The 26,182-nt window shown below is 41.4% G+C and overlaps 3 protein-coding genes and 1 non-coding gene across 5 annotated transcripts; 2 read left to right on the top strand and 2 right to left on the bottom strand.

Moving 5' to 3' along the window:
- Positions 1–1,006: 1,006 nt before the first annotated feature.
- On the top strand, positions 1,007–5,790 carry LOC116289171 (uncharacterized). Of its 2 annotated transcripts, XM_089040522.1 has the most exons (5): positions 1,023–1,122; positions 1,851–2,148; positions 3,525–4,009; positions 4,913–5,052; positions 5,181–5,790. In XM_089040522.1, exons 3-5 carry the CDS (start codon positions 3,562–3,564, stop codon positions 5,286–5,288), a joined length of 696 nt encoding a protein of 231 aa, XP_088896648.1. In that variant the 5' UTR covers positions 1,023–1,122; positions 1,851–2,148; positions 3,525–3,561; the 3' UTR covers positions 5,289–5,790. The 2 variants fall into 2 exon arrangements, with proteins under 2 accessions (XP_088896649.1, XP_088896648.1); XM_089040523.1 differs by lacking the exon at positions 1,851–2,148 and having other exon boundaries at positions 1,007–1,122.
- Positions 5,791–6,445: 655 nt separating this feature from the next.
- On the top strand, positions 6,446–16,733 carry LOC116292610 (uncharacterized). The gene is made up of 4 exons (XM_089040401.1): positions 6,446–6,576; positions 13,994–14,478; positions 14,837–14,976; positions 15,965–16,733. The coding sequence occupies exons 2-4, from the start codon at positions 14,028–14,030 to the stop codon at positions 16,067–16,069; spliced, it is 696 nt and encodes a 231-aa protein (XP_088896527.1). The 5' UTR covers positions 6,446–6,576; positions 13,994–14,027; the 3' UTR covers positions 16,070–16,733.
- Positions 8,657–9,154, bottom strand: LOC148905730 (uncharacterized). Its single transcript, XM_089040615.1, has one exon. It carries the CDS (start codon positions 9,152–9,154, stop codon positions 8,657–8,659), a length of 498 nt encoding a protein of 165 aa, XP_088896741.1.
- Positions 16,734–21,064: 4,331 nt separating the features above from the next.
- Positions 21,065–21,137, bottom strand: Trnay-aua (transfer RNA tyrosine (anticodon AUA)). Its single transcript has one exon. It is a non-coding gene; the product is annotated as a tRNA-Tyr (tRNA).
- Positions 21,138–26,182: the final 5,045 nt, after the last annotated feature.

Here is a 26,182-nt window from a genome sequence, read left to right on the forward strand (position 1 = left end):
TTAGAGCCCGGAGTACGCTACATAAGATTGCGATAACTTCAGGATCCATATCTGTTGTGTTAACGGGCTCTGGCGTTGCTACTTCGCTTACCGGACCGGGAATAATCGTTGGAGTTCCTTTGGCCGGCGTTGGGGCAGCCTGTGGTATTATTTCTGCTGTTGCTACGGGTATTATGAAACAGTTGTCAAGCAAAATATCCAAGCATGACACGACAATAGCTCTGTCAAGGGCTAAAGTAAATACAATTACCGATCTTGTCTCAAAGGCTTTGCGTGACAGAAAGATAGACGACGTAGAATTTTCGCTTATTCTGGCCGAAGAAGACAAATACGGGAAATTAAAGACGGACATAAGGAATAAAAAAACAGTCGTAAAAGATCTTTCCGAGGAATCTCGCAAAAAGATCTACCAGGAGGCAAAAGAAGAGCTTCAAAGAAAGCTTGCTCAGTAAATATCGTGACAGGGTTCTATTTACATATCGAACGCCGGCTGTCAGGTTCACATGCAAATTAAATATAATAATTTTCACATACATAAGCGTCCAGATGTGTCTGGCGTTCGCTTGTGATCGTGGACTTTAGAGCTGGGGAGGCCTCAAGTCCCGAGTTCGAGCCTCGCTGTAGATGCATTTGGACCGGTTGCTGTGAGTGAAAAAAAAGCCTCCGCCACTCACAACAACCGTGGGGGGAGGGGTAGAAAGTGCGATTCAACCCCGCGATGGGGGGTTTCGCGATTGGAAAAGTCAGAGGGTGTCTCGGGACGCTGTCCGGAGTTCACCCTCTGGTGGAAAGAAAGATATATGTGTGTGTACTAGAGGGCCTCTGGCGCGGGATGAAATAAGCCCCGTAAGCCCAAAATGCAAAAAACCCCACTGGGGATAGCTTGGTGTTCTGCGCGATGCATTCCCCAGTGGGGTTTCTGGCAAAATAAACGCCAGTTTTGCATTTTTATTTTCTCGGAATCCATCCTAATAGGGGGTGGTTGGGGTCTATTTTGTAAAATATTTCATAAATTACGTCAGGATAATAAGGAATATCCTTATCCAGCCGACAAAACATCCACTCGGCTCTGCTCATATCAGAAACCTCGGGAATAGACTTACCGGTAATTTCAGACAAAAGGTAGGGAATAGCTTTGTAATATTTTCCTAGTTTTAATTTTTTCAACGCTTTCCGTAGACTTTGTGGGGTCGGCTCTTCTAAGTGGTCTATGATTTTCTTCTTTACTTCGGTGTCTAAATATACCGGTCGTAAACCTTGGATATGACTCATCCAGTCCCTAAAGTATTTTATTCTCTTATATGGCGTTTTCTTACGACCTCCATTGGCGTAATACTGCTCTCTGGTAGCATTTGGTACGGCATTACGAATATTTTTACCACACTCGTAACACTGCGCTGACGTGTCGTCTTCTATTTGCATTTTCTTACCATAACACCAGAAACCCTTGGGCTTGGGTATGTTAACTTTGGATCTTAGGCAAATTATACAGAAGTCATTGGTGAACTTTTTACATTCATGCATATATAAGACAAATATTCCTAACATAGCAGCAACAAATAACGAGACACGGGTATTTCCCGCTGCCGGCGCCTTCCTTAAACCGCCTGTAAAACCCGTAAATCTTTGACATTGACCGCGAGTCCCCCTTACTGCTGCTCGCTTTGTAATTTTCCTACTTCCAAAAGAAGAGGGCCACAATAATCTAAATGTAGAAGAATACTGAAATGCCTTATTTATAATTATTAGCTTATCCATAGGTAAAATACGTCTGATCCTTCTAAGAGCCAAAACCCCTACTAATACTTTGATCTTAGTAAAATAAATAAAACTATTTTTAAATCCATGAGACCCACTACTAAACTACCAGAATTGCTTGTGGTTGGTTGCGTAAATGAATCAATAAGTGAATGTCTGGGTCAACGTCATTCTCCCTCCCGCCAAATATGGTGTGATACGGATGTTCAAAGGTTTTCCAGCCGGCGCCGCCCATGCCCTCTCCTCAAAGTTGAGTTGAAAAGGCCACCGTAAAGTTTATAACAAAGCACGCTGCCCCAAATATTCCAGGGGCGGTTGAGGATCGATCGAGTTCCGAAACAAGCACTAACAGATCGTCGTTGTCAAGCCTGGGGAAAAAACACTTTGAAGGTATTTTTGAGTATTCCAAAGTCTTCCTTTGAATTCTGCATTGGCAAAGATGACTAAAATACGCCTTGCTAGCTGGAGTAACTACACGCGGTTGGCTTTATACAACTCCCATGGGATGTTTTCGTTAAAGTATCAGTTGAAAGTGAAAGAGGAAGCAATCTATACTCGTGTCAGTCTCGGACATATGCATCTCAGAGTCTCTAAGTTCCCTTGCATGGAATTGGTTCCACAATCAAAGCTACCAGATACAATTTATCGTTAGAACCATCGCTATTTACAATTAGTTTTTTTGATCAAATGAAAGACTAAACAATGCTTGTCCGGAGAAGAAAAAAAAAAAACTCAACTACCATCTAGATTAATTACCGGTCCCTCGTGTTTTGGCATGCATTCATGGTCTCTTTTCGTGGAAAAAACATTAATTAAAATACTATTCTTATAACTTCGATACTTTCAAACGAAATTCAATGTTTAAGGTGTTGGAATAATAATGTGTGCCGTCTACAATGTGGTTAAATTAACACTAACTAATAGCCGCTTTATGAATAACACAGCAAGCGAAGTTAAGAAGTCAACAAGTTTTTCTTATAGTCATTAATACGTTACTAAATTCCTTAAAATACACCATACATGGGTGGATAGTGGAAATATTCTGGTGTGCGAAGTTTTAAGAATACTCTTTTATTTATGAATTGAATGTTATTATTTCAAAAACGTTTAAAACAATCGAAAATCGTGGGACTGAAAAGCTTCTATAATAATAATAAAATAATAAAAATAAAGTCCTTTTTTACGAGGGTAGCACTTAATAGCTATAGCTTTAATTATGACTCTTTTGTTGAAGTTCTTACTGAGTTTCGAAGCCAATTTCAGTTTCTCTGGTGTGCGAGGTTTTGAGAATACTCTTTTACTTTTGAATTGATTGCCTGTATTAATTCAAAAACGTTTTTAAAAAAATCTAAAATCGTGGGACTGAAAATCTTCTATAGCTTTAATTATGACTCTTTCGTTGAAGTTCTTACTGAGTTTCAAAGCACATTATCCTGGAAGCTTCTACTTGGACAATCTCGTACCCAGAGCCCTGGTTTCTTACTGCGCATGCTCGACGAAATTTCGTCGAGCATGCGCAATAAGAAATAAAGGCTCCGGGTACGGGTACCAGATTGATCCTTAGAGAGAAACATTACCTTGCGCATGCGTTGCACGACAGCAAGTTTAACTTGCAAAAGAAAGAAACTTTTGTTGGAATCAAACTAAAGCTTTTTTTTCTTTTCCTCCTTGCATCATCTTCTTGTTTTCCTTTTTCTTTTCGTTTTCGAACTTCTTCTTCTTTCTGTTCTTCTTTTTTTCTTTTTCTTTTTCTCCTTCTCCATCAGTTACAGTCGCGTCGTTCATCAGTCAAGAGAGTCGACAATGAGTGAACCACAGACGACAACAACGGAAGAGCCAAAGTCACAGGCGCCACCTGATTATCAGCAGTCTTCTCCAGAACAATACCCCATTCAGGCTCCGCCCATGATGCAGCAAGGTCAGCCAATGATGCAGCAAGGTCAGCCAATAATGACGCAGCCAGGTCAGCCAATGATGCAGCAAGGTCAACCAATGATGCAGCAAGGTCAGCCAATAACGATGCAGCCAGGTCAGCCAATGATGCAGCAAGGTCAGCCAATGATGCAGCAAGGCCAACCAATGATGCAGCAAGGTCAACCAATGATGCAGCAAGGTCAAATGGCACCAATGCATTCCCAAACTACCAGTAGTACAAACGTGGTATTGATCAACCAGCAGCCTGTTACTGCCCGTGCTGCCCCACGAGAGTGGAGTACAGGATTGTGTGGCTGCTGTGACGACTGTGAAACTTGTAAGTGTACAAACTTTCTTTCTGTACTGGGAAACAAGGCACATAATACAGGACGAGAACACACATGGTACAGCATGTAGGGCACAGGATGGAGGATATAGGGCACAGCACAGGGTACAGGATGGAGGATATAGGGAAGAGGGTACAGGATGGAGGATATAGGGCACAGGGTACAGGATGGGGGATATAGGGAAGAGGGTACAGGATGGAGGATATAGGGCACAGGATGAAGGATATAGGGCACAGGGTACAGGATGGAGGATACAGGGATAATGGGCACAGGATCATAGTTGGGTACAAGGGACAGAGTAACAGTGGGTACAAGGGACAGGGTCACAGTGGGTACAAGGTACAGGGTCACAGTGGGTACAAGGTACAGGGTCACAGTGGGTACAAGGGACAGGGTCACAGTTGGGTACAACGGACAGAGTAACAGTGGGTACAAGGGACAGGGTCACAGTGGGTACAAGGGACAGGGACACAGTGGGTACAGGGGACAGGGACACAGTGGGTACAAGAGACAGGGACACAGTTGGGTACAAGGGACAGGGACACAGTGGGTACAAGGGACAGGGTCACAGTGGGTACAAGAGACAGGGTCACAGTGGGTACAGGGACAGGGTGACAGTGGGTACAAGAGGCAGGGTCACAGTGGGTACAGGGGACAGGGTCTCAGTGGGTGCAAGGGAAAGGGTTACAGTGGGTACAGAAACACGGTCACAGTTGGGTACAAGGGACAGGGAAGGGGTGTACAAGTCATAATGTATAGGACACAGGGTACAGGGCAAAGAGGACATGGGTTAAGTAGGGTTAAGGGGAGGGCGTTACAGGGCTCATGGTTAGCTCTGACAGTTGACCTGTTTTGAAATCAATTATTTATCACGAGTTTTTTCTTCGTTTAAGGTTGGTATGCGATTTTCTGTGGAAAATATTTGTTGTGTGACCTTTCTCAACGTCTAGGAGAGGGCAGATGCTTCGTCTGTTGTTGCCCCTTTCCTCTTCTTAGCCTCAGGATAAAATTCAGAACTGAACAAAACATCAAGGTATGAATGTAAAAATGATCTATGTAAAACCTCTATTGCGGATTCTCAAAATCCTTGTTCAGCGTTACCTAACTGCTCAAAGAGGTTTATTAATTCGTATATGATTTTTATATACATTCATTCGTTAGGGATCACTGTGCAATGACTACTTGACGGTTGAATTCTGCGCTCCTTGCGCCTTGTGTCAGCTGGCGAGGGAGATTGACCACGTTCAACGCATACAAAGAGTCAATTGAGGTTGTAAGTCACATGGTAACTAAACCTTGTTCGCTAATTTTCAGCAATTTCGTTTACAGTCTAGCTTGATAGTAGAGTAGCAATACGTAATGGCGTTTTATCGTTTTTCTGCCAGTTATATAATCAGCATTTTATTCTATCTTATTTTGAAACCGTTAAAAGAAACTAGGAAGATTTCTGATGCCGTTCGGTGCATGAGAAATACGTCAAAATTTACGAGTAGACTATGTGTAATGATTATTGTATAGCCTGTTTTAATAGTGTCCTCTTGTCACCATGTGTCAGATATAGGGACGCTAAATGAAGACATAAATGATATAACTACTTATAAATGCATTATAGTGTCCTTGACTATAAATATAACCTTTCAATGTTATTCCATCCACAAACACAAAAACACTTGGGCTTCCTGTGGTTTATCACATATAATCGATCGTGTTCTTTTGTATTTCAACTGTGTTTTTTGTAGTGAATTAATCTAAATAAATATAGAAAAAAGAAGGGAGTTCAAGTTCATGAAGCTTACAGTTGGATTATAATCTAAACTGCTTGTGTAAATAAATAAGGTCTGGGTCGGCGCACTAAATCTTTCAATAATCTCTTCCCCCCACGGGCTGAGAAAGTCACTGGCTGTTGCTCCACGAACAGTTCCTTTGTCATGCCACCTCACCAAAAACGTCCCCACCATTCCCCCATAGGGCTAAGAAAGTCACTGCATGGCTCTGTTGCTCGACGAGCTGTTCCTTTGTCATGCCACATCACCACAAAAACGTCCCCACCCCTCCCCTCTTCCAAAAGTTCCTTTTTGGGGGGTAACCAATAACAAAACTGTCCTAAAATGAAACGTTCATTCAAATGAATATTTATAACTTATTGCGATTTTGAGCCGACAATACGGGTTTATATTGGCGGCTAGTTGGGAGAAAATATATTCCGTATATTGGCAGTAGTCGCGAAGCCCGGTAATGACCCCGGTAATGCCCGAAGGGGGGGGGGGGGGGGTATGCGGGGCTTTCAAATGACTCATGCATTATTGGTATGAGAAGTTAGCCGATAATTTTTCTCTCTTTCTCAAATGTTACCCGGCCATCCCTACCCCTCTCTTCAAGGTTGAAAAAAGACCAGCCAGCGCAAAGTTTGTTATAGCAACGCAAAGCGAAAACATTCGTGCGCATTGTGTAGATTCCAAAAGGTCATTGGCAATCGAGGATCGAGTACCGAAGCACGAAGCACGAAGCACGAAGGACTCACAGTTGTCGTCCAACCAGGAACGAGAATACTTTGAAGGTAATTTTGAGTATCTTAAAGACTCGCGTTTAATTCTGCGTAGGATGAATTACATGTGATTGATATTATTCCACTATACTGGTGGCTTTATGCAAGTGCTCTTTTGGAATCCGATCTTTGGCGGGAACGAGGAGGTAAAGGGCGCGTCATCTCAAACATCTAAGTTCCCGCTTGGAATTGGTTCCACATTCGAAGCTTCCAGTGCTTCTCACGACTTCTGATATTTATCATCGTTATGACTCGCTTTATTACACTTTTTGGGTCGATATCAGTGTAATAAAGCGGGGAATAAAAACCATATCAGTGAAGTGATACGATTTCACTTCACGTTAAACTGGAAATTGTGAGTTTTGTCATTTTATCGAACCTAGAATGTGTAACAAACGAATTTTACGAAATTCAATGTTAAGCGTCTTGGAATAATCTTTTACTTTACAATATGAAGATGCTATGTTAGTCCAAAAGCGGCTAAAAGTTTTTCAATGTGACCATGCTAAGATATCTTAGTCGAAAAGCGTTTGTGTCTACAACATGGTCACATTGAAAAACTTTTAACCGCTTTTCGACTAACATAGCATCTTCATATTGTAAAGTAAACACGTTTTTCTTAGTCATTAATACGTTGCTAAATTCCTTAAAATACTCCAGACAAGGATAAGCAATAGAAATATTATTAAACGTAAATTGTTTTAGACTACGATATGTAAATGCGCTGCAACTAGTAATCGAAACCCAGTTAGTAACACACTGCATTGCCCCAAGTAGACCTCTCTTTTCGAAGGATATTTATTACGCGAGCGAGTGAGCGAAGAAGACTTTCGCAAAGTCGATCTAGCATCTTAATTTTAATCGTTGAAGAGTTACAGCCAGGATTTAAAGTTATTCTATAAGGCCTAGTTGACTCTGGCTTCTTAAAGAACATTAATTGTATATATTTGTACAATTTGCCAGTTGTACGTCGTAATTCTTACTGCATGAGCTCAACAATCGTCAGAGGCCAATATTTGGTTTGTGTTCAAACAAGAAAGAGATTTGAAGTATATTCTCGCACGTAGGTTTCATTATTACAGATCAGATGTTTTGTATTATATCCTATAAATTTCATAAAAAATTCGATTCTAAAGCAAAGTCTTATATTCTTACATATTTAATCCCTATATGTAATGGAATGGGTTTATATTTTGGAAAACAAATATTTAGGTAAGAAGCAGCTTTCGAGACACATCCTGGTTACGCGCGAGGAACACGAGAGAAAAAATACCTTGCGCATGCGTGGACGAAAAGCAAGTTATCTGTCAAGAAAGACATCATTGACACTTTTTTGAGCGTTAAACGCACTGTAAAACCCAGTTTTGTTTTTTCTGTGGAATTTATTACAAAGTCAACCTTTTCTTCTTGTTCTTGTTCTTGTTCTTGTTCTTGTTCTTGTTCTTGTTCATATGTATACGGGATTTGTCCCGCCTGAGGGGACAAATCCGGGACATATCCCGTTTTGACGTCATCAAAAGTGGGAATTGTCCCGCAAACTGGGACTTGTCCCCGGGATTGGTCCCTTCACCGGGAATTTTCCCTCGAGACAGGGAATTTTCTCCCGGGATTTGTCCCTTCACCGGGAATTGTCCCACAAGACAGGGAAATGTCCCCTGCGATTTGTCCCTTCAAAGGGAATTGTCCCGAAATGTCTATTCTACCGTTTCAAAGCTTTCTTGTTAATTTTATTCATGAAAATTCATGTTATTTTCCAACGTGGGTGAATTAATCATAACTTGAGTTGTTTTTAATATCAATATCATAAAAAATAACAAGTCTGGGCCAAATCTGTGTTATTTGCTAAAATTATAACTCATGGATAGTTTACGACCGAAAGGAGTCCTTTGGGTTAGATTCACAATAGGTTAAGTGTGCAAAGGTATATTTATTGAATAATGTAACGAACTATTTGAATAAAGACGCCACTTGGAAACTTATTAACGTTTTTCCAACTAATTAACATGTGATTATCAACTGTCTGTTCAATGTCAGCGATTTTTTTCTAACTTATGAGCTTGTAAAAGAAGGAAAGTCTTTATTTGCCCTTAATTTACTTGTTAGCCTTATTAACGTTTTTGTACATGGACTTGCACTTTGCAAGTATAGCACGCTTTGCATCCTTTCCTAAGGACAGAACCAACATCTGGAAGTCTTCGTCCTTGGATTTCTTGATGCCTTCTAAAATCTCTTCAGTCTTGGGATATCCTCTGCCCTTTTTCAATAAGTGCCCATAAACTCTTCGAAGAGTGGCTTCGCTCCCCTTACTCCACAATCTTCTATTGGTGTCTGAAATGACGGTTGGTGGGATGGTGTTTGTGCTTGTGCTAGCTATCTCCCATTGCTCTACTTTTTCTTTAGGATCTAAAACACTTTCGGGGAGCTGTGGGGCTGAGTCATCTTCTGCGCATGCACTCTTTTCTTCTTGTTTGTCCCTTTTATTCTCGTCAGGCATGAATTTCTTTGCCAGTTCTTTCTGTGCCGTTATGGATCGACTTATGGTATCTTCTAACAGGTAGGAGCATCTTGCGGTACTCTCGCGATGAGTCATCAGTTTTGATAAGTCATCACGCTTTTGCTGGGATTCTCGACTGAAAGAAGTCACAGCCGTCTGGCGAAATTTGGTAGGATAAAGTCTGCCTTTGTCCACTCGGCCATATTTCTTTCCCACGGCGTTGAAGATGTGAGATACGCTGGTGGTGGTCACCTGGCTGCCATTTCGAGTAAGAAAGGAGGAGCCGCAATCTTTGCCACCATTTTCCGCCACAGCAATAGGGCGGAAAAAATCGCAATACTTTTGCATCAAGTTGTAAAGTTCTTTATCCATGACGACGGGCGCTGGGCCATCCACGCTATTCTTGTGATCACTCACCAATACTACATAGCGCTCATCTTCTTCTCGCCATTCTGCACTTCTGAATTCTGATAAAAGCAGCCCTTTTCCAATTCCAGCGCGTTGAGCGTTGCTGTGAACTATCATGAATATGAGGTAGTCCCGGGCTTGCCTGTGTTCCTGGATGGATAAAATTGATGACTCCGTAGCATTCATAATTAATGCTCTATCATCTTGGGCACCACCGGATTGTAGCATTTCATGAACTTCATACAGCTGGAGTCTTGAGTTGTACTTCTCCGTTTTTTTCGCAGCTCTCTCTTTTCTTAGTCTGGGCTTTAGGGCAGCTTTCCACCCAGGGATTGAGGAAAGAGTTATGCGAAGCTCTTTCTCAGCATCAGTGGCAAGCTGAATTTTGCTCTTTCCGTTTAGAATGAAGTTAAGAAATTTCTCCATTGACAGCATGTAGCAATACTTTGTTTGTGTTTTTAGCTTTCCTGGTATTCCTTCTTTGCATCCGATAAAGTTGTCCCAGACTTTTTCGCTGTCTCTAAGGACATCGAAATTCAAATTGGACTCTTTTGTATCACTGAGGAGAAACAGCATCCGGTAGACTTGATTAGCAACGTAGTCTGCATCATGTTCAGTTTGCTTCATACCTCCCTCTGGCCTTAGAAGATGGCGCCAAAACTTGGATAAACAGTTTTCCAGATAGTCTTCACGATCACCGGAAGCAGACCAAGGTTTTGAGGGCTTTGGAAAGCGTTCCTTGTCTTCATCAAATGATGGAAAATCGTCGTCAAATAATATCTCATCATCAGATACAGGCACTTCTTCTTCAGCATTTTTCTGCAACTGTTCCGTCTTTTCACCTTCTTCCATTTCCATTACTACTTCTGCTAACAGCTGAATTCCTTCGTCATTCATCTTGTCTTTTGTTTGCTCGTTTCGAGCCTCAAGTTCTTCCAGTTTGTCCATTGCTGAAAGGGGCTCTGGCTGCTTTGGATCTTCCAAAGAAGTGCTTTGCTTGTTGATAGCTTCTTCAAGTTGGTGGCTTACTACAGAATGGGGCTTTGGCAGCTTGGGTTCTTCCCCAGGAGTGCATTCCTCGTTGACTTCTTCCAGTTGGTCGTTTACTACAGAATGGGGTAAGAGCGGCGTGGGATCTTCACCATAAGTGCTTTGCTTTTTGACTAACAGTTCCTCTCTTGCTTGTTGTTTTGCTTTCTTGTATTTTATAGAGTCTTTTGAGTACTCTTCTGGGTGGGCTGACGGAAGATGTTTATCCAAGCGATATACCTGTCTTTTACATGCAGGGCAGGTTTTTAAGGGACTCTTATCTTTGTTGCATTTTCCTGAATCCGTGCGCATTTTCTTTGCTTCTTCTCTATCTTTAGCACCATGCATTGATATAAGATGACGATGGATGTCCTTCACCTTCTTCCCGCACTTTGGGCATTTTGGAAACTTTCTTTTCGGTACTCTATCTTCTTCGGTTTCCTTGACTTCTGGGGCTTCCTGTCCCTTCGTTGGTTTGTCATCTACATTGTTAAGAGTACTATTGATATCGTCATTGCCACTACTATCGTGGAAACGTCCGACGCGAACTAGCTCTCTGGTGATGGAGTCTTCCATGTCCTCTATCTAAAGAAACGAAGTAAAAGGTTTTAGTTATTTTTCTTATAACTCATACTGAAATCAGTCTCTCTCGGGTAGTATGTAAAATACTCACCAAGTCGTGGCCGAAACACGAAATATCCTGGCTTGACAGGTTCTCGTTATAACATATAGTATAATATTCTTCGATGACACTTTTTGCCTTAACAAAATAAGACTCCAAATGTGGCGTGTTTCTTGCCTTTGTAAAAGAAAACGAAATAATAAATATTGAGGTAGAACGTTATGTCACATAAGCGTATTATATGATCATCGATATTAATAATCTAGTACCGTAAATTTAAAGCCTCGTCCCCACCACCTCTCAAACACGAAAACTCTCGCAACTTTTCTCTCGCCCCCTCTCATAGATAAGGTCCAATCCTAAGGCCTTAATAAAGGATTCATGAAACAATAATGATCCGAGCACACAATTAAGTTCAATTAAGTTTAGCATTTTACTAACCTCTTGGACCTGTTCTAAAATTGCTTCATTTTGAAGATACAAAAAGTTGCAATCCTTCTTAGTAGGAAGCTTTTTATTAACTTTCAGCATGATTGTCTAGCTCACACTGCAAAAGATTCAATTTTAGATGTTATTAAAAAGGCAGCATCTTTTCCTCCGTGAATAACCCAATCAATACTGCATCTCTTTGAGCCAACGCCGTAGTCCCTAAACCATTCCAGTTTTACAAGTAAATATGGGATTCGCGTTTAAATTTGAAAGACAGACTAACTATGCAGATATATAGACCCTACACATTTCATTCTATTGTAAAATACAATATTTTATAGTAATATGGGCAATTTAAAAGGGAAAACGTTGTTGAATGACGATAATATTTTAATTCAATACTTACAGGTATTGCTCAGCTGCTCGAAAAAAAACTCTAGAAATCTGAAAATTGAGACCAAAAAAGTTGAAACTAGCATGTCCATTTTAATATATATCTAATTTGAAAGCATCATTACAATCTTTGAGATAAATTAAAGTTCAATAACAGTGTAAATCTAGCAATTTTCCAAGGACTTCAAATGCACATGGCTTACCTGATCACAACTGGATTCAGAGAGAAAGAGCTTGGAATGGAACAGCAGAATACAGGAGCGTATGGAGCTTTCTCAATAGGATGAACTTAAGATTTCACTATTATCATAACTAAACATAATATTTTCTCGTAAAAAAACTAGCAGTTATTCAACAGTGTAATGCAAGGAACACAAAAATAACAAATTTGATATAAGTGTAGGTCGTTGCCATGGCAACATTCAATACCCTTTAAATAGCTGCAAATGAGTCAGATCGTGAATCTAAGCATTTGCTGTGTTATTTAAACATCTCGACTTGCATTTGGCCAGGTAAAATATGATTTGGAAAAATAACATATTTTTAGAGAGCTGTAACGCGCCACCACAACCAAGCGCTAAGCCGCTTTTTCTAAAAATATAAAAAATCATAAAATTATTGAATAAGAGTCTAGAACTGTATGAATAACATCGAAATAAGTATTTTGGTACTAGTTATCGTAGGTAAAAAAATAGTTGCTCTGAGAGGCTATCTTGGGGTTACCATGACAACGTGTATTTTCGAAATTAAGGTTATCTTTTCTCTTATTTCCAGTTGCTCTTTTTTCAAAACATTATAGTATCGTAATAAAGACATTCAAAGATGTCTCATCGCTAAGTTTTATTAACTTTACTGTATTTTTCTCCGAGATAATTCAATTTTATTGAAGCGGGATTTGTCCCTTAGCGCAACTAGAAAAACTCAAATAAATTAGCAAGTATCGTATCCAAAAAGAAAAACTCTTGATATTTATATTACTTGCGATGAAGTAAACGTGGTCTGAAAACTGGCCCAAGATTGCTTTTATTTCAAGAAAGTTATTAAAGAAAAACTCGAGAAGGGACAATTCCCATTTTTGGTGTGAAGTCGGGCCTCAAACGAAAAAGACGTTAAAAATTATGCAATTTTTGTTGCTGAAGGTTGATGCCACCACAAACAGTAGTAGTGATGTCAGTAATGAACATGAAGTCCAAAGAAGCATCATAAGATACTATTTAGTAGAGTTTTGAGACCTGTGAACTTTTTTTCCAAACTTTGAAAACCTTCATTTCGCTGCAGGTCTTACAAAGTTACACAGAATAGTCAGGGATTTAATTCAATATTTAAAAGCTTTTGTCCCGCGGCGTAAATCAACTGCTCCCCAGCCAGCTCCATGGATAATAGTTGTTCTTGAAGTGTACAAGCTATCTTTAAAGTTTCGGGAATTTTCGGAAAAAATACAATTTTTACGCGCCCATTTACAAAATGTCCCTCAAAAGTGGGATTTTTTGGAAAAAAGGCTACCAAACTTTACACTAAATTGCTCAAAACTTTAGAGGAGTTTTAACTAAAAATTATCTTACAATACACGAAATCTCTCTTTGATTGGACTTAAAATGAATAAGTAATTAAGGTTTAAAGGAAAAAAAAGTCGGGGGACAAAAAGTGGGATTTATGACGATGATCTTGTTCTTGTTCTTGTTCTTGTTCTTGTTCTTGTTCTTGTTCTTGTTCTTGTTCTTGTTCTTGTTCTTGTTCTTGTTCTTGTTCTTGTTCTTGTTCTTGTTCTTGTTCTTGTTCTTGTTCTTGTTCTTGTTCTTGTTCTTGTTCTTGTTCTTGTTCTTGTTCTTGTTCTTGTTCTTGTTCTTGTTCTTGTTCTTGTTCTTGTTCTTGTTCTTGTTCTTGTTCTTGTTCTTGTTCTTGTTCTTGTTCTTGTTCTTGTTCTTCTTCTTTCATGTTTTTTATTCCTCTTTTCTCTTCTTCTTCTTCTTATATACTTTTTCTAGTCTCTTTTTCTTCTTTTTCCTCTTCCTCCTCTTCTTTCTATTCTTCATTTTTCTTCTCTTCTCAATCAGCTACAGTTAAGTCGTTCTTAGACAAGAGCCGACAATGAGTCAACCACAGCCGATAATCACGGAAGAGCCGCAGCCACAGGCGCCACCCGGATTTGATCAGCCTCTCCCAGGGCAATATCCCCAAGATTATCCCCCTCCGGTACAGCCGGTGATGCAGCAAGGTCAGCCAATGATGCAGCAAGGTCAGCCAATGATGCAGCAAGGTCAGCCAATGATGCAGCAAGGTCAGCCAATGATGCAGCAAGGTCAGCCAATGATGCAGCAAGGTCAGCCAATGATGCAGCAAGGTCAGCCAATGATGCAGCAAGGTCAGCCAATGATGCAGCAAGGTCAACCAATGATACAGCCGGCTCACATGATACCAATGCAGTCCCAACCTTCCAACACTACGAACGTGGTAATGATTAACCAGCAATCTGCTGCCCCTACTGCCCCACGAGAGTGGAGTACGGGATTGTGTGGCTGCTGCGACGACTGTGGCACTTGTAAGTGTACGAACGTTCGTTCTGTGCTGTATTTTGCTTTTTGCCGAATGTGAAAATACAGAGGACAGCGCACAGGGCACAGGGTATAGGACACAAGGTAAAGGGCACAGAGAACAAGGTACGGGTAGGGTACAGGGTACGGGGTACGGGGGTACTGGGCTCAGGGCATAAGACACAGGAAACAGGGAATAAGGTACGGGTAGGGTACAGGGGGACGGGGGTATAGGCTATGGTACACGGGGTACAGAGAACAAGGTATGGGTAGGGTACGGGGGGTACAGGACATAAGGTAAGCTCGATTTGAGTTAAACTGTTTTAAAGCTGATCCATTCCTAACGAGTTTTTTCCCCCGTTGAAGGTTGTTATGCGATTTTCTGTGGAGGATTGTTGTTGGCTAACATTGCTGAACGTCTTGGAGAGGGCAGCTGCTTTGCCTTTTGTTGCCGCAATGCTCTCCTTAGCCTCAGGATAAAATTCAGAACAGAGCAAAACATCCAGGTATGAATGCAGCCTTACACTTTCCAGTTATATTGCAGTAAACCATTTTTGAATTAGTCAAATACCGCTGTGTTCCACACTCATTTACTCAGGGTTCGTCTCGAATCAGTGTTATTAAACTCATTAATAATTCATGAGGAAAACACAACAGAAATCACGACCGTGAAGAGTTTTGTAAATCTGATACAGAATCCTGTTCATAATTTGCATAGACTTTGAGTTGGATTTTCTTGGCCAAATTCATTTTAATTTTGAAAATTTTAGTGAAACACAAAGGAACTAACCTAGACGTTTGATAAGTAATCTACAGTATTCGTGTCCGTGTTGTATCCAATATGTATATCGGATAAAGGATTCACAACTTCAGCCGAATAAAAACACTTTGAAATTCCACAGAAACACTGAAACGCATGAATGGTTAAAAATAATTCCTTCTTATATACTATTAATTGAATTTCTTGTGTGTAAACATTAAAATCGTTTTTTTTTTTCCTTTTTTCCCCTTCCTTTCTTTTGTTAAACACAAACCCGCCCAGACTAGCTTAGCTATTTGTGGGTAGTGTATTTTATTTAACTATTGTAAATGATCTTTCCAAACGAAATCAACATTAACAAACTTTTTTACCCATACAGCGGCCATTTTGAATGCTATCGTTTTGTTCAAGTCATTATGGGATGCCGAGGGGGCAACTATTTGAAATTTTATAGACTACATAACTAACAGGGTGTCTTTTTATATAACGTCATGCTTTTGAAGGAGAAGTACATCCTTTCCCTCAGTAAAGAGTGACCTCTAAAATCCAATCGGGTCAATCCGGGCGCTCACAGATAGCCTACCTCAACTTGAGAACAAATACTTTAGACCAAATGGATCAGTAAACGTTTACAGGCATGGATCTAGGAAAGGTTTCATTGCCGTTGGTGCCCTAATTACAACTCAACATCTTACAAAATTGAAAAATCTAACAAACTTGTTTATTCGCTATAGGGTTCACTGTGGGATGACAACGTTGAAGTTAACTGTTGCTACTATTGCGTCCTCTGTCAGCTAGCGAGGGAGCTTGACCACGTTCAACGCATTCAAACACGCTAGCGTCACGTTACAAGATATTTGATTTATCGGGAAAAAAGGAGTTTATTATCAAATTTTTTAAAACGATAATAGTAAAATTCTAAAGTATCTTTGTGGAAGTTTTGAATGTGTCTAGCCTAATATATAATTAATAACGAGGCTGTTACTGACACACACTTCTTTGCGGTAAAAATGCATAGTTTCAAAAATGTATATCTTAATCAAGGGTAAACTTTACAAAACTCTACAAAACTTTGTAGTTTTACTCTGATAGTAGCTATGTGATGAATTTGATCGTAGTAATCTTCTTTTTCCGATAAATCAATTAGGGAGCGTAGCTGAGCGTCATAATGGTCAATTAGTGACTCATTAGTCCTGTACAGTGGATTCATGTACAGTCTTTATGTAGCGGCCTACTTCCGGTAGAGCACGTGATTGCCACGTGCCCGCGCGTGCCAGTAATTTTACTGACCTCAAGGGCACACAACACACAGTTGTGAACATTGTTTGAGTCCACATTAGTTTGAGTTCTTTAGAAGACTCACTGAAGTTACGCAGCAACAACAAGCTTTATTTCTTGCCTTTGAATTGGGATTCATGTGGATTTAGTGTAATTCATGCAGTAGAAGTTGAAATGTATGGATAATTCGCATGTAAAGGAAATAAATTCGTCAACTCAGTGAAATATGGTCTGAAATTGCCCATCACCTAGTTTATGGAAACTACACTTTGTATGATAGAGTTTTCATCTATGCGTTTTCGTAATCTGTCAATATTATATTCAATAGTTTCGTCTTATTTTGAAACCCTCGAAATAAAGTGCCGTTTGGTACATTAGGCTCAGCCCAAACGTCTAACTTCACAAGAGCCGAACCTAATGACATTAAAGAAGACCGCCCTGTTTTCCATTGTTTCAAGTAGGTTCGGCTCATGTGAAATTCGACGTTTGGGCTGAGCCTAAGAAACTATTATTTGGTTAACTTAACTAAACTAAAATATTACCTATCGTTTGCTATTAAATTAAAAAGCATTTTTCGAAGAAAAAGTTATGTTCATACTCAAAATATTATAAGATTAATGACTATGAGGTTTATATACCGCGGCTTTTCGGCTGGAAAGGTCTTTCTTTCTATTTTTTCCATAACTTAAAAATTTAGCTTAAAAATCTCATGATCTGACTCTGCTCTCGGAACTTTAAATTGGTTTTAATTTGTTTAAGTAAGTTTTACCTATTTCATGGAGTTGTGTACAAGAAATACATTTTTCTAAGGCCCCGTCCACACGTGTCCGGAAATTTTTTGTATCCGCAAATTTTTTTTTGCGGATACGGGTTGCGTTCACACGTGTCCGGAAATTTTTGTATCCGTATCCGGAAATTTTCGAAAACGGTCTCCAGAGTGGAAATTTTCGAATACGCTCCGAATACGGATACGTGTGGACGGTCGTATCCGCAAATTTTCGAATACGCTGACGTAAACACGATTTTGCGTATGCTCAATAAGGAAAACTACCCGTCAAAGGGACTAGGCACTAGCGTGCTTCAGGGTGGATCAAGAAATTTCCGGATACGTGTGGACAGCGAAAACGATCCGAATTTTCTAAGGCATGGGATAGACACGCATGCAACGCTCACACGCGGGGACAGAGGAAAGGAAGAAGGACCAGAAGAGCAAGAAAGCGGCGAGGAAGGAATAACTTACGAGAGGGTAGCCACTTATAATTGAAAAACCTGAAAACAACAAGCCAGGCCAACAGTCCCAATCATACACACGTTTGTATGGAAATTCAAAACGAGCCAGCTGGGCTCACGCACACAAAGGATTCTGCATGGTTCAAAAACAAACGTTCAATAAAATCACAGCACGAAATGTCAACATTTTTTCTTTATCAACACTTCAGTGCACAGCAATTTGAGGTATTTTGCTAAGCTAAGAAAAATCATGCTAATAAATATAAACTTTTAGCCTGTCCTGGATTTTATCGTGTAAGTTAAAAATTTATACGAAAAAAAGTCCACATAACTCGAAATTAATTATTGATAAAATTGATAAAATTGATAAAATTGATCAATTTTAAATCGAGCGCGCTGATGGCTGAACCCCTGATAACATATTCTGAAGAATATTCTTAATGTGTTTTTGGAAATGATAATTTTTAGCCCTTTGTTTAAGTTTTTCAAAACAACATTGATAATGAAGTTGATAGAGCTGAAACGGGGTTTTATTAGTTTCGAAAACAACTCTTTTTACCGAGGTAAGTTATTTTTGTCTAAAAACTTTTGCATGAATAGTATCGATTTTTACAATCTTTCGAAGAAAATGAACGACAACAACAACAACAACAAAAAAATTAAATAAAAAAATTTCTTAGTACTATGAAAAAATTTTTTTTGTTTTTTTTGTTTTTGTTTTTGTATTTTTTTATTAGTGAATTTGTGCTTATTTGGCGATATTGAAAAATACTAAGGGACTTTAAAATAATTTTCCGGAAACATTTTTCAATTGGCTTCAACCATAGTAGATGTGTCTTCGAAAAATATACTGTTCAAATATTTGTTTTGGTAACATTTGTAACCTTGAGTTTTAACGAGTTTGTAGCCGCAGAAAACAGGTGTTTACAATTTTCTAAAAGTCGTCATAAATCTATCTATATATATAGATATTCGTGACTTTAACTTTCTTATTTACAAAGTTTATACCTTACTCTCGTTGTTACGAGTAAACAAGTTTTCTAGTGTTTCTTACTCATTGATCGAGAAATTTCAACCCACATCTATTTATGAATTAAAAATGCATAGTTTTTTAAGAAGCATTTCCAAAATATGCCTTTTCATTCTGGCTTATGGTTCCATCATTTGAAAAACTTCTTTGGCGGGTAACTTATTCAAGTTTTAGAAGTGATTTAAAATATATACAACACGTAGAATATTTGTGCCATCTTAGCCGATATTTCTTTTGAGAACTAAAACTGAAACACTATAGCTCTTCGAGCAAACCGAAACAGGTTTTTAGGAAAGACGTTTGATGAGATAATTTTCAAGGTTATCATTCTCTGCTCGAAATTTTAAATTACCAAATTATCACGCATTTAAAACAGGCTTTTTATACCATGATTTTTCTATGTTTTCTAGAAATTCGCTTGAATTCTGTTTAAACAACTAGTAGCTACACGATTATGGATTCCAATATATTTGCTAATTAGAGGCAAATAATTAGGTTGCCAGAGTTTTCGAATCAGAAAAGTGCTGAAATTAAAATTACTGAAGAAGGGCTAGTTATCAACTCAAGCATGTTAAGGCCTGGGTTATGAACCAATTCTCTATCAAACCATTAAAAAATCATTTCTCTGGTGTTTTTGCTTAAAGTATAACCAGCTTTCTCAAACTTCCTTAGATCGTGGTTCTTTACAAATTGATTCCAATAAATGGGAAAAATTTAGGTCACGTGACCACGAAATTTACTTAAAATTTACATAAAAATTCATTTTAATAGTAGGTGCTCAATTTAAGTCTTTGCTGAACGTTTTCAACCTCAATTTATTTCTTTTCCTGAAGTCGTTCAATTGACGTTGAGAATGGTTGGCTAAAGTTTTGTGTTAAGGAGATATTTTACAAAATAGGTCACGTGACCTGTCAAAATAACCTTTATGCCCATTTTTCTCCTTTCGTAAACATTTTGGTCGACCATTCCAAACGTGAATATCTGTATCATTGTTGCTACTTTCAAACAAGCTAAAGAAATCTCACAAACAATCTAAAACCATCACCTAGTTTTTAATTTAGCATTTTCCCTCTTTTAAGATCACGTGACCACCTTTTATGCAAATTTATCCATCCAAAATGTTAAGCACCCCAAATAAGGATATCTGTTGCAATCTCATTCAATTACATCTAGAAATGAGGATTCTACAGTGAAAAGTAATTTTTGCCCTTTTGAACAAAATCCCAGGCCTTAACATGCTTGAGAACGCGGTGAACTTGAACTTATAGAAGAAGTGGAACTATAAAACAACCAAAAGGTACGAGAGAAGAGAAAGACATGATAACTATTAATGACAATATACTAATGTGACTGCTTACTATTGAAAAATTCCATGAAAAGTTATTTTAAAAATCTCATGCTCGACTTTTTTTGTCTAGAAGAAGTCCCAATAAAAATGTACACTTTTCCTACGAGTAAAATCCATGACATATTTTAAAAACTTTTTAAAAAGTTTCGTTTTTAAATGTCTTTCGAAAATTTGAGGGGAAAAGGCAGTTCGGGAAGTTAGTTTTGAAGGTTGTCATGGCAATTCAGTGTAATTTAAGCACGAGCACGTTCGCGGGCTCAAAATGAACGTTCTATAGTAGAAAATTTGTTGTTAATTTTTAGCAAGGCATATTTTTTTTCACCGCTGACTTGGAATAACTGAACAATAATAACAATGCAAGACCAGGCACAACAACAACAGCCACCGCCACAGCCAGTTGTCACCGTTCAACCCGAAGTTAATCAGGGCCATACAAATGCTGGCTTTCCACAAGGCTCAAATACAACCACTAGTACAGTGGTCATGATCAATCAGCCTGTAGTTGCGCCAGTTGTGGCACCAAGGCAGTGGAGTTCGGGACTTTTTGGATGTTTTGATGACTTTAGCTCTTGTGAGTAAAATGCTAAGTACAGTGACTTGCCAAACCATACGTAATCGTGTACGCAATCGTGTAATGTTCGTGAAACTGGCCGTGTGCGTGATCGTGAACTGGTCGTGTGCGTAATCGTGTAATGATCGTGAAACTAGCCGTGTGCGTGATCGTGAACTGGTCAGTAGTAACGTATGTCCATCCTTAGGGTCAGGTTAATTTATTCATGAATTACATATTCATATATTCCTGTTACCATAGCAAATCACCGGAAACGGAAACGAATGGGGTGACGGATCGCCCAAGGGGAAGGCGGGAACGGGTGACGTAACGGGTGACGTAAGTGGGGATTTTGATTTTGATTTTAGTTTTTCGATTTTGCTTGAAAAAGTATAAGGTCCCGCGAGCTGGGTTTGAACCAGCAACCTTCGGAACTATAGTCCGACGCTCTACACGTTGAGCTACCGCGAGCACTTACTTAGGGAGGTGTTTAAAAAAGGTAGTCAAGACGTGGGGTTTGAGGTTAACGGTTTTTAATAGGAGGGGTATTCATGACATTTACATGTACAGGTGTTACATGAGCAAACACAGGTATGCCCCTTAGAGGTCATCCATCGGTCACGACTTTCTTTGATGTATTTCTTGCGTTGTTCCCTGCGCTCTTCTACTTTGCGCTTTTCTTCCTTTTGCTCGTACGTGCGGAGGGCATCGTTGGAAACCTTGATCTTCCATTGGGCATACGCTTCAATGAGGCTGGGATCGCCAGAGTGAATGTGAGGTCCTTGAGGAGGATTGACCATGGCAAAGGTATAGGTATTCCAGGCAGGGAGAAAGCTTATGCGTCGTAGGATGCCATGATTGGTGACGAGGACTTTGCCAATGCCTCGAGCGAGGTCGTTGGCTATTTCCTTGGGAGTATCGGGGCTGTGGATGAGGTATTTCTTGTGGGTTTCAGAATGAACGAACCACTTGGCGCTTTCCTCTTCTTCGAGGGTGGGTCTGGGTTTTGCTTTGGAGAGGTCGCTCCCACGAACTTTGATGAGACTGGCCTTGACTTGGTCGTCGACGGTGGGGGTAGGCTTGGCTTCTTTGGAGACCTTAGCTGAGGATTGAGCCTAAGAAGGTAAGGAATGAAAAAGTTTTTTTTTTTAAAAAAAAAAAAAGAAAAGCTCCCCTGCGAGGAGTCGAACCTCGATCTCCAGCCAGCTAGGCCAGTATCATACCATTAGACCACCGGGGCTGCTATGAAATAGAGAAGTGAAGTTAAGGTAGTCTAGGGTAGGGATCCGGAAGGAATTAGCATATAAACTCGAGTCATAGGTGTGTTGAAAGGTTTTTATTGGCCAAATGAAAAAGCAGTACATAAATTTAACAAACGAAATGTTTTTTAGTTAATTAGATAAGTCGTGTCGTCGGACGCGTTTGCCATTACGAAGAGTTTGGAAAGGTGTGGTACAGTTTCTACATTGGGGGAACCATCCAGGGAGGTAAGCGAGACATGCATCACAGCGTTTGTAGCGGAGGACGTAACGAGCTAGGCCAGGGAGAGGACTGAGGTCGAGCGAGGTCAGGTAGCGGCGCATGTGGGACTGGTAGTCGAGGGAGAACTTGACGTGGTTGAGAGGAGTGTGGGGCGGATGGATTCGTTGATGAAGTCGGACGAGACGGAGTCGTTGTTTGTGGAGGAGAATGACGTGGAAGGTGTTGGTTTGAAATTCTTGGATGCACAAGCGACTGGCCCACTGGACGGCCGCGGCGTCCCGAGTGTGACGTATGAACGTTTTAAATAAGGTGTCTAAGCGAGTGACGCAGATTTGGTGTGGAGGTCCAGGGAGGGAGGAACAAGGACACGGCATGGGATAGTGATGACGGTGTTGATCCATGTAGCGAACGAGACAGAGGGAATGACAGGCTTGGACGGGGACGTGACGAGGTGGCGGAGGCATGTACCCTCGAAGAGCGAATTGACGGCAGTTGAAGACGTGGTATTGACCCGTGTAATCGATGGTCCCTTCTTGACCCGAATAAGGGATGGGCTTGCGGCAGAGCAAGCACGGTGGAGGTTTGATGGTGTTGTGGAAATTGACGTGAGCGATGGGACGGATGTGGATGAGGTCGTGGACGTGACGCAAGAAGAGGAGCATGATGCGAGCCATGGTGGGCTGAGCCATTTCCCAGACGGGGTCGCCGTTATACACTTGAGAGAAGTGACCTTCGAGGTAGTTGACGAACAAGGAGCCGGGCCATTGAGGCAGCGCGTGAGGGGTACGACAGTAAGGACAGGTGTAGTTGAAGCCCGTGCTGAGGATCCACTGCATGAGGCACTCGGTGTGTATGGGTTGGGCACAGCAGGAGGTTGTGTTGGTGTCGGAGTAAAGTGTTTCGGTTGGAAGGTGTCGTTGAAGCGGATGATCGGGAAGAGACGAGTAACACACGCAGCACTGTTGAGGAGCAAAGAGTAGTTTCAAACGTGAACGAGGGGAGCAGTATTGGCAAAGGTCTTCGTCAGGGTGAACGCGTCGGTAGGTCTGTATGGGAAGAGTGAGGTATTAAGGATTGCACCAGCCACAGCTGCAGGGGCTGGAGTTCTTTTTCTTTTTCTTGAAGATGGATAAGAAGTCGAGGAACAATTGGAAGGTGGGACATGCATCCAGAGCGTCGGCCACGTCAGTGATGAGGTGTGAAGGAGTGCGTTTTTGGAAGTCAGGAGGGAAGAAGAACCGTTTGTTGTCCACTTCGGAGTCCTTGACCGCTTCGTTGCATTGGAGACAGTCAGGATCTTGAGCCTCTTGACACGTACATATTAGATGAGAGGGGTCGTCTGGGGTGTCGGGGCGTGTAGTAGAGGCCTTCTAATGAGGGAAAAGGACAACGTGGAAATGCTTTTAGGAAGGAGGCTTTGGTAGCGCGTAATGTTTTTTTGGTGCTAACCCCCATGATGTAGATGCTGGGATCGTTGTTGTTGTCCGTGTGGAAGTAGGGGGCCACGTAGACGTAGACGGACGTGTGAGCATTGAAGTGCGGGAGGGAAAGGTCGCGATTGAGGCCATCGACCAAGGGTAGGTAAGTAAAGATGATGTTGCTGTCGTCTTGGTACTCTCTCCACATGGCCGAAGCGAATAAGTAGTGGTTGATGGTGCCCGAGGTGGAGATTTGGACGCGGATGAATCCTGAGGGCGGGTATTCGCGGGCCTCGTGGGCGATGAGTAGGTAGCGTAGGGGTGTGGAAGGTGTTTGCGTGAACTGGAAGTTGTGGAGACGCGTATAGGTAGAAGTGAGAACGATGGGGCCGTAGGCATTGGGGGTACGGTGGTGGCAGCTGTGATCTTGGGCATCTTCGAGGGCGATGGTGGTGGAGGGGATGATGGCAAAGGGTTGCGCTTGGTGGTCGATGTCGTCTTGTGGAGGGGTGTCGTCGTCCTCGTCCTCGTCAGAGTCGAGAGGCAAGAGTTCCAGGGTAGTGAGGAAGGGCGGATCGGTGATGATGGGTCGGGCCCTGCACATGGGACACTGAGTGTTTTGACGAGTACGCCATTGGTCGAGGCAGTCGTAGTGAAATTGGTGTTTGCAACAAAGGGTCATGACGGTGTTGGGGCAGTTGAGGGGTACGTTGGAGAGGCAAATGGCGCAGGTGACGGCAGCGGCCTGAAGAAAACACAAAGTTCACAAGGTAAAGGCAAGGGTATCGAGCCAGAACATGCCGGTGACAAAGTCCCCTCCTTCGAGTTCGAGGAATCTTTCGATGTCGACGCCGGCGACTCTGAGTTTGCTTTTGAGGCATCGTTCATAGCATTGCAGTTGGTGAAGGAGAGGGTGGGTATCGCTGCTGAGGCGGGTATGAAGTAACCAGAGTTTTTTGTCGTAGAGGAGGTCGTGAAGGTTGTCGAGCAGTTGGGTAAGGACTAGGGTTCTTCCAATGTGTTTGCGTAGGACGTTTGTGGCGGTGGTAGCGATTGCGGTCTGAAAGAATAGAGGTCCTTTAGGTTGTGTCTGGAGGAGCGAGGCCTAGTTTAAGGATGCTGCAGGAATGAAGTTGCTTTTGAAGGAGTTCGTGGATGCCTTTCAAGTCGCCTCGAAAGAGTTTCCACTTTTTTTCGAATGCGGTGACTAGTCGTTCTTGGCGACGGAAGAAGAGGTAGATGTCGCGGATGTCTTGTTTGTTTTGTTTGTAGCCGTTAGAGATGAAGTCGATGACGCGACGAAGCGCTTCCTAGGGGTGGGCAAGAGCATGTGAAACATTGGAGCATAGGTATGGTAAGGTTTTCTGTAGGTTTCGTCATAGTACTGTTCGTAGCACGAACGGGGCAAGCGAAACATGACGTAGTTGTAATCGTCTCGGTCGGCCACCCCGTCGGGGAATTGTTCGGGCGTGATGTAATCAGGACCCACGCATAAGTTTTGGGTGCAATGAGGACACATGATGCTAAAGTGGGTACGCTTCATTTCCAGGTAGTGCAGGATGCAGGCGCCATGAAGGGGATGATTGCAGCAGGGTGTCATGACGAAGGGTTCTGAAGTATTGCATTCGCAAGGCAAGATACAAATGGTACATACCAGGGTTTCGTCCTGACTGGCCTCGGCTTCAGGCTCATCATCCTGATTTTCTTCTTGTTCCACATTCTCCCGCTTACGTTTAGGAGCAGAAGGACCTGCTTCTTCTTCGGCATTGGATTCATTATCCGAATCATGATTGTTGATGTAGGCATTACGGGCGTTAACCACCACGGGATCATCGGAATCATAGGGATCGTCAATGTTGGATCGATTGAACTGAGGCATCGGTGCAGGGACGCCGGCCTCGGTAGGCAATGGTGGTGGTGGCGTTCCTGGAGGAGTAGGCGCAGTTTGGTCTACTTGATTGTCTTCTGGATGGGGGATGACCATGCGGCGGTTGGATCTCTTGGGAGGCATGATGAAGGACGGCGTTGGCTAAGTAAAGTAACTAAGTACTAGGTATCTAGGTATACGATTTGGTGATGGGGTACGAAAATGAGGTTGAATATATAGGGGTAGGGAGGGGGAGGGTAGGGGGTCCCCCCACCCCCCTAGGTGGGGTCTATATAGAGGACCAGGATCTGGGGTTTCCATAGGTTTCGTATAGTGAATCACCAGTAAGGCCAACGTAGTCTACGAAGATACCAGTGTGGTAAGTACGATGAAGCGTTACGTGTGGGCGTGGCTTATTTTAGGCATGAGCTTATGTTTTGCTTTTTAAACACTGCAGTACTCCTCAGTATGAAAATGACAAAGAGATGCGATCGAAAGCAAAGAATGAATAAGAGAATAAAGAATACCATTTATCAAGCCTTGGATGCAGTGCGACAAGATGATTATAGCAATCAAGACATGTTATCAAGCACGCAATACATCCTAGTTCGAAGAACATTTTTTAATGTAGTGGAGTTGTTAAAGACTAGAGGCATTGAAGAGTTAGATAAATTTGATGTACTATTGCTAAAACAATATGTAACCGAATACGTGAATAAATACGGGTACACCGTTGAATCTTAACTGGG

Source organism: Actinia tenebrosa, unplaced genomic scaffold (assembly GCF_029948245.1).
Source record: "Actinia tenebrosa isolate PJP-AT-01 unplaced genomic scaffold, QUT_ActTen_1.0 PGA_scaffold7__59_contigs__length_16204524, whole genome shotgun sequence".
Classification (NCBI taxonomy): Eukaryota; Metazoa; Cnidaria; class Anthozoa; order Actiniaria; family Actiniidae; genus Actinia; species Actinia tenebrosa.

Coding starts and splice junctions, on each gene's coding strand:
- LOC148905730 (XM_089040615.1), bottom strand. CDS start 9,154: ATGACTCATCGCGAGAGTACCGCAAGATGCTCCTACCTGTTAGAAGAT.
- LOC116289171 (XM_089040523.1), top strand. CDS start 3,562: ATGAGTGAACCACAGACGACAACAACGGAAGAGCCAAAGTCACAGGCG. Junction 4,010..4,912: donor CTGTGACGACTGTGAAACTT/GTAAGTGTACAA, acceptor TCTTCGTTTAAG/GTTGGTATGCGATTTTCTGT. Junction 5,053..5,180: donor GAACTGAACAAAACATCAAG/GTATGAATGTAA, acceptor TTCATTCGTTAG/GGATCACTGTGCAATGACTA.
- LOC116292610 (XM_089040401.1), top strand. CDS start 14,028: ATGAGTCAACCACAGCCGATAATCACGGAAGAGCCGCAGCCACAGGCG. Junction 14,479..14,836: donor CTGCGACGACTGTGGCACTT/GTAAGTGTACGA, acceptor CCCCCGTTGAAG/GTTGTTATGCGATTTTCTGT. Junction 14,977..15,964: donor GAACAGAGCAAAACATCCAG/GTATGAATGCAG, acceptor TATTCGCTATAG/GGTTCACTGTGGGATGACAA.